Source organism: Athene cunicularia (genome assembly GCF_003259725.1).
Source record: "Athene cunicularia isolate RWA chromosome 2 unlocalized genomic scaffold, athCun1 chr2_part1, whole genome shotgun sequence".
Lineage (NCBI taxonomy): Eukaryota > Metazoa > Chordata > Aves > Strigiformes > Strigidae > Athene > Athene cunicularia.
The window spans coordinates 27,386,355-27,398,304 of record NW_020799095.1 but is presented as its reverse complement, the minus strand read 5'-3'; the positions used below and the strand labels follow the sequence as shown (position 1 = coordinate 27,398,304).

Below are 11,950 nucleotides of genomic sequence, written 5' to 3'. Positions count from 1 at the left end.
GGGGGGGGGGGGGGGGGGGGAAGGACTACAAAATGAACTTTGCATTTTGAGATAGCATTTGAGTAGTTGACTAAAATCGGGCATTCCTCAACTCAAATAATTTTGAAAAGGAAATGGGTATACATAATGCATCTCAGCTGTATGAATGTGGAGGTTTTTGTATGATTCGTTTTGCCTCTGAAAAAAATGAACACATTTGTTAAGTTTCACAATATTCTTTTGTTTTTCTGTAGCATATTACATCAGACAGCTACATTCCATGCCTTGCTGATCTCTGCAAAGCCCTCTGGGAAGTCATGCTCAGTTACTACCGAACAATGCAGTGGCATGAGAACCATGACCAAGATGAGGCAGCAGCTGTGTCTTCTGGTAAGAAACTGTTCTAGAAACAAAACTTACGATATTTGGAAATAACTTTACTTGTCCTCAAGTTGCAAATTTGTGTGTTGGTACCTTTGTGGTCTTGACTCTGTGCCTTCAGCATTATTGCTTATAGTGTTCAGTAAGGACTCAAATGCTCACTGGATTTTTGTAGTCTTCAGTATAAGAATGATTTTTAAAATGAATATGTGTATTTGCCATTATTACAGATGTAAACAGTTTTATTAAAACAGTTTTATTAAAACAGTGGTTATTGTTGAGTTGGAAGTCATCTGTTGTAGGTGACTACAAAATCTGAGCATTTTTCCCTTCAGTGGGAAACTTCAGATTTTTGACCAGTGTTCAAATTTTCACTGTATATTATGCTTAGTAGATTGGGATACTAAACTGTGTACTAGAAAAGGTGACTGAAACAACAGAGAATGAATCTGTTGTAAATCTGTCACTGATTTTTCAGGAAATCCAGTTTTCTGAATGTTGTATGTCATCTCTACTGGTGAATCATTTGTTCACAACTTCCTTGATATCCTTACAGGAAAAAAACCACATTTAATCTTAAAGTATAACTTTGATTTTCTTTTATTGTTGTTTTAGTTTGTGTTTTTAGGACCGAAGCACAAAACCTTAGTCTGTTGTCTAAGTCCTCCTAAGTATATTTTCCTCTATGTATTCTAAATGAATGTAAGATGTTTGAAGACAGACTATTTTCCCACTAACCTACAATGCTTGTGTTTGGCAGAGAGCAGAGTGTGAAATTTATGGTATTAAGATTTATGCAAAACTCTTTTTATTTGAGTCAGATAGGTTTGCTGTTTTCTTACTGAAAAGGAGGCTCTGTCGAAGGACAAGGACTGTAGGATTGCTACTAAGTTATTCCTCCTTGCCTGATTTGCAAAAAAACTTGTATCCATTATGTTAGATGATTAGAAGAAAGGGAAAAATATTCAAAATAGAAGAACAGATCTTGGAACGCTATGCTTCTTACAACGTATTTGAAATCGAACATTTCTTTCAAAAGTCAGATTTGTTACAAATTTTAAGTCTTAAAAAGAATGAAATTTATGCTAATTAACATAGTATTCTTAATTTAAATTTGAAAAACTGATGAAAGTATTTTCTTTGGAGTGTCCTTCCTATGTTGTGTGGAATCTTAAAAAAGAAAAAAAAGAATTTGTTGAAACTCTTCTCAGATTACAGTTTTTATAAGTATATCAGATTAAAATCAAAGTTGAAGTATTTAATTTTGAGATGCATCGTGAAGAAAGGCTTTGAAGTTTTGACTGAATTGCCCATTCTCAATAATATTTACTTTGAAATTTAAAATAACTTCAGATAATTACATTTCCTTCTCTTGTTTTCATTTTGATGTGATCTTTGCATGTGTAAAATAAAGCAGGTGTCATAAAGAGTTTATTGCACGGAAACATTATCACAGTAGACTCCTTGCTCAGCTCCAGACAATAATTTTAAAAATCGTCCCCCTTAGTGTGGTTACTTGTGATATCCTGAAGAAAGAAAATAATTAGCACCGCAGAACCTTTTAAAGGGACCATTAAGCATAATAAAAGTGGTATATTAAGTCACATGAGTAATTCAAATTCATTGCTTTTTAAATGCATGCCAGAGTGATTTGTTATGTTTACTCCTAATCCACTAAATCTTCTGTCACTCAGTTTTTAAGTTTCTGTAGACATGATGGCTTAGCACTAATGTATAACTAGAATGTATTTCAGCTACTGAATCACTTTTTAAAATACCTCAGCAATGATAAAGCACGCAAAAGGGAATTTTACATCTATAATTTAATTTCAGAGGGAATATCTAAATACCTAACAAATGTCTGTTTTCTCTAAAAGTTATTGCTTATCCTGTCATAATTATTAAACCTGTACATCGAAGTCTCATTCCATATTTATTGATTTAATAGCTGTGATATGTGCTAAAGCCGAAGAGTAAAATTCCTACAGAAAGGATGGGTGTGTCAGAAGGAACCATGGAGGCAGTTCAGGAGATGATGCTAAAAGTGTTCCCTACCCCATAGTCTGGAGCAATAGAGGGAGCAGTCTTAACTGTTGTATGTGTGTCTGGCTTTTATCATTCTGAGAACTCAAGGCTGTCTTAGAATTTTTCTCTCCTTGTGCCAGTTAATGTCACCAGTCTTACAAAGTATGTTAAATGGGTCAAGGGACTCTTGATCTTGGGGCACAAACACAGCTGTAGAAGTGAGGAGCTGGACTTAGAAGACATGAATTGTATAGCTCTTTCTAATTTAATAGTGAAGCTTATCCAAAAGAATGCCTTCATGGATTATGGAAATGAGGTTGCGCTTCATCTAGATCCTGTGTCTTGTATTTGTTGTTATTAATACCCGCTACAGATGTTAAAATGTTCTTTGCATATCCTGTAAATAGTTGCCCTCCTGCATTTCTGAGGAAAGAGGTGTGTCTGCTTTATATCATTAAATATTCTGATTATTTGTGTTCTGAAAATTTGTCTAGTTTGAGACCAAAGAGCAAAATGGAATAGAAAATACTTTCGCAAGAGGATTTTTTTTTTTTTGTTTGAAATGTTTATAGCAGAGAGTCTTTGAGACTGAGGCTTTTCTATTTTTTTTTCCCTAGAATTGAGTTCAGAATTTACAGTTGTTCTTTCAGATATAGTGTGGACTGGTCTTTGGAGGTTACTTTAAGATCAATTAAAAAAAAAACCACCTTACTTGAAATAAACTAAATAGAAGCATAATTATTTCTAGATATAAATGCAGTCCTAAAAATTTTTAAAGTCTAGGACATATTTTAGTACCTTTCATGAAATGGGAAAGACTAATGACATTTAGTTTGCTGAAGTGTCGTAACAGTAGCAGTAGATCTTAGTGAAATGTATGGTATTAATAGTTCTGTGAATCATCAATAATAGCACAACTAATTGCTCTAATATGCTATTGGAAAGACAGAATTAAGTGTTCATATGCAGGACTTGTTTAATCATACTAGGTAAAATTAGTAAATGAAAAGTATCAACTCCATAGCATGAAATGCGTTCTAAATTACATTTAACTGCCACTTAGTCTGTGATTTTGTTTTTCATGTAGGAAACAGCAAATTGCTGAGATAGAGTTTTTCATTCCTGAAAATAAACTGCTTATTGGAAAGTCTTCCATTTCACTGTTGGTCCTGGTCAAAGCATTGTTTTTGTTTGTAGTGTAGAATCAAAAAAAAAAAGTTTTAAAGGGACCTGTGCAGGTCATTTTGTCTTCCCTGTTCAAAGCAAAGTGAACTTAAAAGTTGCATTGTTTTGTGCGAGGCCCTGTCTGACTCAGCTTGATTTTCACATACCATAAAATTTACTGTGATGTTGATTTAATTCACATTTATTCCTAAGACACTAATTTAACAGAACAACTGAAACTGAGCAGTAAAATGATTACTATAGCATTTAAACTCCTGTTTTTCACAAAGGTAATCCTAGTGGTCAAAGATGGTAACAACTGTAATACCTGTAATAGATTCAATGAAAAGCAAGAAGAAAATGATGTAAGATGTAAATTTAATTTCAACCATTTTAATTTTCAAAACATTCAATTTATAACACTGCATATATTCTGTGCAAGAGCTGCTTGGTATTCAAAGAATGAAGCTAGAGGACAGTGATTTGATTATTTTTTTTTTTTCCCCTCTGTCTATCAAGGATTAAACAAAACCCTTTTATTATGACTGAAAGCTGTCTTTACATATTTTGGAGAAATATTTAGAAACCTGAAAAAATACTGTATTTAAATCAGGCATCTAGGAGAATTAACTCTTGGATGCTTCTGATTCTTATTTTTATGTGAAACTATGAATATTTGTGTATTCTGCTACCTGTTCCAAATTTTTCAAGGCAAAAAGTGTAAATCTTTATGAACCGTTGTGCAATCCTTGATTTTCAAGGAAATTATCCTAAATTCATACACTTGCATGTGTGAAATCTGCTGCAGTACAGTTCATTAAACGACTGGAAACAAGACCTCTTAGCATGGCTGGCTGTAAGCTGGGAGCACAATGGGATTGCCAGAGAGAATATTGTGTGGATTTTGATTGAAACACAGCATACATATGACTCTGTACAACTATTCCTTCAGAAATGGCAGTTCGTGAGGACAATGACTATGGCCTTAATCTTGAGAACAGGTCAAAGATACTGACTTGTTTAGGCTTGGCTTCACTCTGCAGAAGTACAGAAGAGAGGATGTTGCAGAAACTTCTAAAGTGTGCTCTAAGATAGCTGGTGTTGTTTACTCTTATAGTCAGAGAAAGGATAAATCTGCTTAGTGTTTCTCTAGTTGTGTTATTATTTTGGTTTGTATTTTGTTTAATCTTCCATGATAAATCACTTTTGAAAATGCATTTGTCAGAATTATTACTTTCAGGAGAAGAGGAGCATATTTAGGGATAGTTACTAAATTATAATTTACTTATAGAATGGCTAATACTTGTTTTACCTTTTTTTCTTTCTTAAAGAAAATTTTCTTTGAGTGCTCTGCTGTTGTGGTAAGGTATTAGCTGTCTTTTTCTACCTGCCAAGCCACAGAAATGCGGCATTCAGATCACAGCTAACCCTTGCAGGAGGTTAAAATCTTCGTGGGAACAAAAGCACAAACACCAATATGGTGGTTGCTATTTGCTCAATTTATTAACTGCGCAATTGCTTTATATACGCCTTTCTGTACGTCGCGAGATCTTTAGTTCCCTGTTCTTTCCGTACATCGCAAGATCTTTCACACATCTGTATTCTTCCCGTACATTGTGAGATGTTCTGAGCACCTCTCCCTACACTCTGCGACAGTAGATACAAGTATGGAATTATGTTTGAGTCTTGTTTTCACATCAAGCAGCCTTTTATCATCTCATTTTGAGTAATTAGGGTAAATTCTCAGCCAAGCTGTAAAAGCAGTGTCAATTACTTTAAACAGGAGAGTCGAACACAGCTTTGTAGCCTTGGAAGAAAGGAATATCTATCCCTAATATAAGCCCAAATTCCAGGATGTATTTTATTATGTTTTCAATTGTGAGGAGGAGTTACTCAATTCAAAGTACCAGAGCTTTTATATTCTAGCTACATATAGTATTGCACTGATTCTGTATTCTTGAGGTCTGGCCTCATGGGCAGACTAATTTTAATTTAACTGGCTTGAAGATTCTTCTTGGTAGTGTTGATACGTTCATAATCCCTAGTTTGCAGATGAAGTTCCCTCAGTGTTTGATGAAGTTCATAATTCAATAACGTGTCCAGACACACCAAATTAGCTCCACTTGAAAGATATTAAGCAAAGCCAACATCTTTCTCAATAACCATATTCCCCACATTTGCTTGATTTAAATGGAGCCACAGGTGTTGAAGGCTTCATCATTTTTTTTGTTTCTATTATGCTTCTATATTATATAAGCATTCATATAATAGGTAAAATATATAGTCGAGCAGGCTTTAAAAAAAATAAAAATCCATCTTTCAAGGGCACAGTCTAAGTCAAGGATGTTCGACATGCCCTAGTCTTGTTACATATGTCCTGTTGTTCTCCAGGTAGGCCCAAATTAGTCCTTCCCACAATATCATAAGGAACTTTCTTTCCTCACCTCTGGTTTCCTCCCTGGTTTCCTGTAGGATTTGGACTTTGTGCTGCATGTTCCTGTGAAGACTAGGTGACGGGGATGAGACTGCCTGATGCACGTACAAAATGATAGCTTGGGGCTAGGTGGAGGTTTTTGAGAGGAAATGCTGGAACCAGGGGAAAGAAATGGCTTTGAGTTGAGAGCCTGTGCATGGAGGTAGAGAGGTGAGACTAGCTGTACTAGGAACAAGGGAGTGAATAGGACTAGGAACAAGGGAGTGAATAGTCTTCTCAAGTACTGAAAATTAGTTGGAGATTGCAGATAAGATGGAAAGAGAGGTCAGAGCTGCATGGCAGTGCTGGGTGCTGTGGCAATCTTAATTCTTCTGTGTTTGCAACCTCTTAAAACAATGGGGTAGAAGGAGGGCTGTATGCTGTGTAATATTCCAGTATAATATTTTATGTGAATTTTTATCTTTTGTGTCAAATCACTAAATGGTTTGGGCTTTAAAGGACATGCATAGGTTTTTTTCCTTGTCAGGAACAGCAGAGTTTTCTTATTATAGGAAAAGTTTGTATGTACAGTCTGGCTAAGACAGGTTTCCTGTGGTCAGTTATAGGGTGTGAAGTGAACTGCATGACACTGAGCCATCACAGAATGCAAATATAACCAAACTGTATGCTCACAGACTACATATAAAATGTTACCTTCTGTTTTTTAAGATGGAAATTAAATATATTTCCTCCATGGAGAGAGAGAACACCACATACAAGAGAAGTCTACCTTGCATTACAGTGCCTTTTTTGAAAGTGATCCAGTGCTGTGGGAATGAGGGTTTTAGAATTAAACTAATTTTGAAGAAATTAAAGACACCTGATTATATGATTGACATTATTTCATGCATAAGCATAGATTAGTATGAGATGAGGAAAAAAGGAAAGAGCATGCTATATTGTTTGGATGGTTCATGGGATAAGTTTCAGTATTTTTCCTCAGAGTTGCAGACAGATTTGCTGTGGCAGAAAGTTTAAAATCTTGTTTCTGAAATCTTTAAGTTCATGGTTCTTGTCTACAAAGCTAGAATACTTTAGGGAATCTGGTTGTAGAGGATAAGAAGTGCTCACTTCGACTTTATCTTCTTTACTTGAAATATTAGTGTTTGTTACTCTAATTTTTTTTTTTTAAATTTTTATTGAATGAGATACCTTGCTACATAATGGCAATCAGAAGCTCTTCTGGTCTATATTAGCATATAATATTTATAAGTGCTTTATTAATTTCCTTTCAAAAGTTTAGAGCAATGGAGCTCTCCTGGAGTTTGCATAATGGATAATATGATAATGGCTAAGGCAGAAGTCTCATTATGAGGACAAAATTAGGATACATTTCAATACTTTTGGGAATATCTACAGTACCTTTCACCTTCAGTTTCAGATGGCAGCAATGTGATTGGAACTGAGGAGAACAGTTTTGACCGCAGCTATGTAAAAAAGAAATTGGAACATGGGCTTTCACGAATATGGCAGGTATGGTTTTTTGATTTTATTTTTTTCCTAAATATTTATCCATTCCTTTCCCAGTATTAATTACAGCTATATTTATACCAGTCTTCTTAAAGGAATCTCTCCAGGGATTTTTTTTAAATTTTTTTTTAAACAGTTTTGGTTTGAGCTAAATATATCAAAACCATGGAAATATAATTTCTGTGACTCACTCACTACTCGTTTGCTTTGCTCAGTCATGATACCAAAACATAATAACATGACTTTCAGCCTGATTCCACTTCTCCCAAACTGTGTGCTGCCCCACAATCTATTTTCTTCTCATGTGCTTTTGTCTGTTGGCACAGTCATACTGCTTTATGTTTCTGGTATAACCATAGCTACAGAGAACCTGAAGTCTTGTGAACCTGCCTGATTTCAGTGTATTCCTGATCTGACTGCTGGATCAGTTTGATGTGCAGTGAGACTCCAGATACATGATGAAAAAGCTGTATACCTTTTACATTGCTGAATTGTAGTCTAAAGTTCTGTTTTCGCAGTGACCAGCATCTAGGACTGACTTTATTATTATAATTATTATATTACTATTTTAGGAAGTCAATGAGATATCATTCATGTTACATAAAATGAAGTTCTACTCTAAATCTCAAAAAGAAATTAAGTGCAAACAAACCAAAAAGTGCTAATGAACAAAGCATCATAGCCTTCACCTTTTTGTCTTTAATGTCTTAAGAATACAAAAACTTGTTTGTGTTTTGTAGGATGTTCAACTGAAAGTGAAAACATATCTTCTGGGAACAGATCTGTCTAACTTCAAATATGATGACTTCATATTTGTACTTGATGTTATCAGCAGGTATTTTGATGTGGTCATAAAACCACTCAATACATGTGCACAAACTTGAACTCTGATAAACAGAACAGTTAATTAAGGCTGATATTTACATTCTGATGTCAACTTTGTCCCCATCTACTGATAGATTGATGGGCATTTCTTATTTATGCGAGAGGCTATGAGTGAGTGCTAATATCTCTTTCTCCCTACCTGTCATAAGGATGGATTTAGGAGAGGTAGCATAAATTGTTTTGCTGCTCAAGTAATGCTTATCTGCTATATGATTTCAGTGTTGTCCACTTTTACGATTTCAGATGTGCAGATCTGACAATTTTGATGTTTCTAGAAGTTTTTAAAGGGAATCTCAGTCAAAAGCAGTAAAATATTGTAGTACTGCTAACCAGTACAGTATTAGATATGCCTGTTTTGGTAATAAGATGATGAATTCAGACCATGAGCTGTACAGCTTTCCCTACATAATGGGATCTCAAAAAGACATATATTTTACTTACTGCTCTTTGTCTCATTGGGACGTTATGATAGGATTTGGAGGGAAATGAGATGTGAACTTTTGTGGCATGAGTGGAGTGTTTGCAACTTAATGCTGGTGCTCTGCTTTTATGGAGATACATGATGATTGAGGCTTGCAGTGCAGTTTGGAACAGTAGTATTCATAAATCAGTATTTCTGAACTTTATTGTTATAGGTTGATGCAAGTTGGAGAAGAATTTTGCGGCAGTAAATCTGAAGTTTTGCAAGAATCTATCAGAAAACAAAGTGTTAACTATTTCAAAACATACCACAGGTGAGATTACAGTATGTGCAGTAGGTTAATCTAATGGCAGTTATTTTTGGTGTGTTTAACTTGACATGCTTTCTGAAGGAATTCCACTGCATAATGTTCCTGCATTGAGGTTGACAGCTAGTGGAATATGCTTCATGATGAGAACAGGGTTCTGAACTGTGGAGAAGGGGAGAGGGTGGAGAAGCCTTTGCTTCCGCTATAATTGTGGAGAATTCTAGTTCTGCAGCAGGCAAGCCAGATAAAGATGACAGACTTTTTATGTAGAATTTCAGTAGTTTTTCATCTGCCTCTTAAGCTGTCTCCTGAGATCCTGCGGGTGAATGCTTCTGAAGTCTATACTTCCTAGCAAAATTGTTACTTCTTTTTCTATGCCATTACATAAAAAGAGCTGATCATAGAATGGTTTGGGTTGGAAGGGACCTTAAAGATCATCACGTTCCAACCACCTTGCCATGGGCAAGGACACCTCCCACTAGATCAGGTTGCTCAAAGCGCCATCCAACCTGGCCTTGAACACTGTCAGGGAGGGGACAGCCACAGCTTCTCTGGGCAACCTGTTCCTCTGTGTCATGAGCTGCACAGTAAAGAATTTCTTCCTTATATCTAATCTAAATCTTCCTTCTTTCAGTTTAAAACCATTATGCCTCATCCTATCACTACACTCCCTGATGATAAAGAGTCCCTTCCCATCTTCCCTGTAGGCCCCCTTTAAGTACTGGAAGGCCACTATAAATGTCTTTCCGGAGCCTTTTCTTCTTCAGGCTGAAACACCTCAACTCTCTCAGCCTGTCCTCGTAGGGAATGTGCTTGAGCAAGTCCATGTTATTATGCTTGCGGGCCCCAGAGCTTGACCCAGTACTCCAGGTGGGGTCTGATGAGAGCAAAGTACACAGGCAGAATCCCCTCCCTCGACCTGCTGGCCACAGTTCTCTTCACAGAATCATCTAGGTTGGAAAAGACCTCGAAGATCACCTAGTCCAACCATTAACCTAACACTGACATTAATCAACTACACCATATGCTGAAGTGCTATGTTGACCCAACTCTTAAACACCTCCAGGGGTGGGGACTCCACCACCTCCCTGGGCAGCCCATTCCAATGCCTAACAGCCTGTTCTGTAAAGAAATGCTTCCTGATATCCAGTCTAAACCTTCCCTGGCACAACTTGAGACCATTACCTCTTGTCCTGTCACTTGTTACTTGGTTAGAGAGGCTCATCCCCAGCTCTCTGCACCCTCCTTTCAGGTAGCTGTAGAGGGCGATGAGGTCTCCCCTCAGCCTCCTCTTCTCCAGACTAAACACCCCCAGTTCCCTCAGCCGCTCCCCGTACGACCTGTGCTCCAGACCCTGCACCAGCTCCGTTGCCCTTCTCTGGACACGCTCGAGTCATTCAATGTCCTTTTTGTAGTGAGGGGCCCAAAACTGAACACAGGAATAGAGGGGCAGCCTCACCAGTGCCGAGTACAGGAGTGAGATCCCTTCCCTGTCCCTGCTGGCCACGCTATTGCTGACACAAGCCAGGATGCCACTGGCCGCCTTGGTCACCTGGGCACACTGCTGGTTCCTGTTCAGCCAGCTGTCAATCAACCCCCCAAGGTCCCTCTCTGACTGGCAGTTCTCCAGCCACTCCTCCCCAAGCCTGTAGCGCTGCTGGGGGTTGTTGTGGCCCAAGGGCAGTCCCCGGCGTTTGGCCTTTTTGAAACTCCTCCAGTTGGCCTCAGCCCATGGCTCCAGCCTGTCCAGGTCTCTCTGTAGATCCTCCCTACCCTTGAGCCGATCAACACTCTTGTTGCAGCCCAGGATACAGTTGGCTTTCTGGGCTGTGAGCACACATTGCTGGTTCATAGTCAATTTTCCATCCACAAATGCCCCCAGGTCCTTCTCCACAGGGCTGCTCTCAATCCACTCATCACCCAGCCTGTATTTGTGCTTGGGATTGCCCTGACCCATGTGCAGGACCTTGCGCCTGGCCGTGTTGAACTTCATGAGGTTCACACGAGCCCACCTCTCCAGCCTGTCCAAGTCTCTCTGGATGGCACATCCCTTCCCTCCAGCAGGTCAACTGCACAATGACAGCTTGGTGTCCTTGGCAAACTTGCTGAGAGTGCACTCGATCTCACTGTCCATGTTGCCAAGATGCTAAACAGTGCTGGTCCCAACAGCAGCCCTTGAGGAACGTGACCTGTCACTGCTCTCCAACTGGACATCGAGTTGTTAACTGCAGCTTGACAAGTGCGATCATCCATCCAATTCCTTATGCACTGAGTGGTCCATCTGTCAAATCCATGTCTCTCCAGTTTAGGGACAAGGATGTTGTGTAGGACAATGTCAAATGCTTTGCACAAGTCCAGGTAGATGATGTGAGTTGCTCTTCCCTTATCCACGAATGCTACAACTCCACTGTAGAAGGCCACCAAATTTGTCAGGCATGATTTTACCCTTAGTGAAGCCATGTTGGTTGTCACCAATCACCTCCTTATTTTCCATGTGCCCTATAGTGATTTCCATGAGGATCTGCTCCATGATCTTGCTGGGCAGAGGTGAGACTAAGTGGCCTGTAGTTCCCCTGGTCGTCTTTTTTCCCTTTTTAAAAATGGGGGTTATGTTTCCTATTTTCCAGTCAGGGGGAACTTCAGATATGGTGGATAGTGGCTTAGCCACTACTTCTGCCAGTTCCCTCAGGACTTGCAGATGCATCTCATCAGGTCCCATGGACTTGTGCCGCTTCAGATTTCTTCGATGGTTGCAGACCTGATACTCTCCTATGGTGGGCAGTTCTTCATTCTCTCAGTCACTGCCTTTGCCTTCTGCGACTTGGGTGGTGTGGCTGGAGCACTT

At 38.5% G+C, this 11,950-nt stretch overlaps 1 protein-coding gene across 1 annotated transcript in view; it reads left to right on the top strand.

The window, feature by feature from the left end:
* The window catches only part of VPS50 (VPS50, EARP/GARPII complex subunit), a 97,779-nt gene that overhangs the window by 39,658 nt on the left and 46,171 nt on the right, over positions 1–11,950 (top strand). The window contains exons 13-16 of the mRNA XM_026843225.1: positions 234–369; positions 7,398–7,495; positions 8,233–8,327; positions 9,013–9,111. Of these exons, the coding sequence (XP_026699026.1) occupies positions 234–369; positions 7,398–7,495; positions 8,233–8,327; positions 9,013–9,111 (428 nt within the window). The remainder of the gene's footprint in view (positions 1–233; positions 370–7,397; positions 7,496–8,232; positions 8,328–9,012; positions 9,112–11,950) is intronic.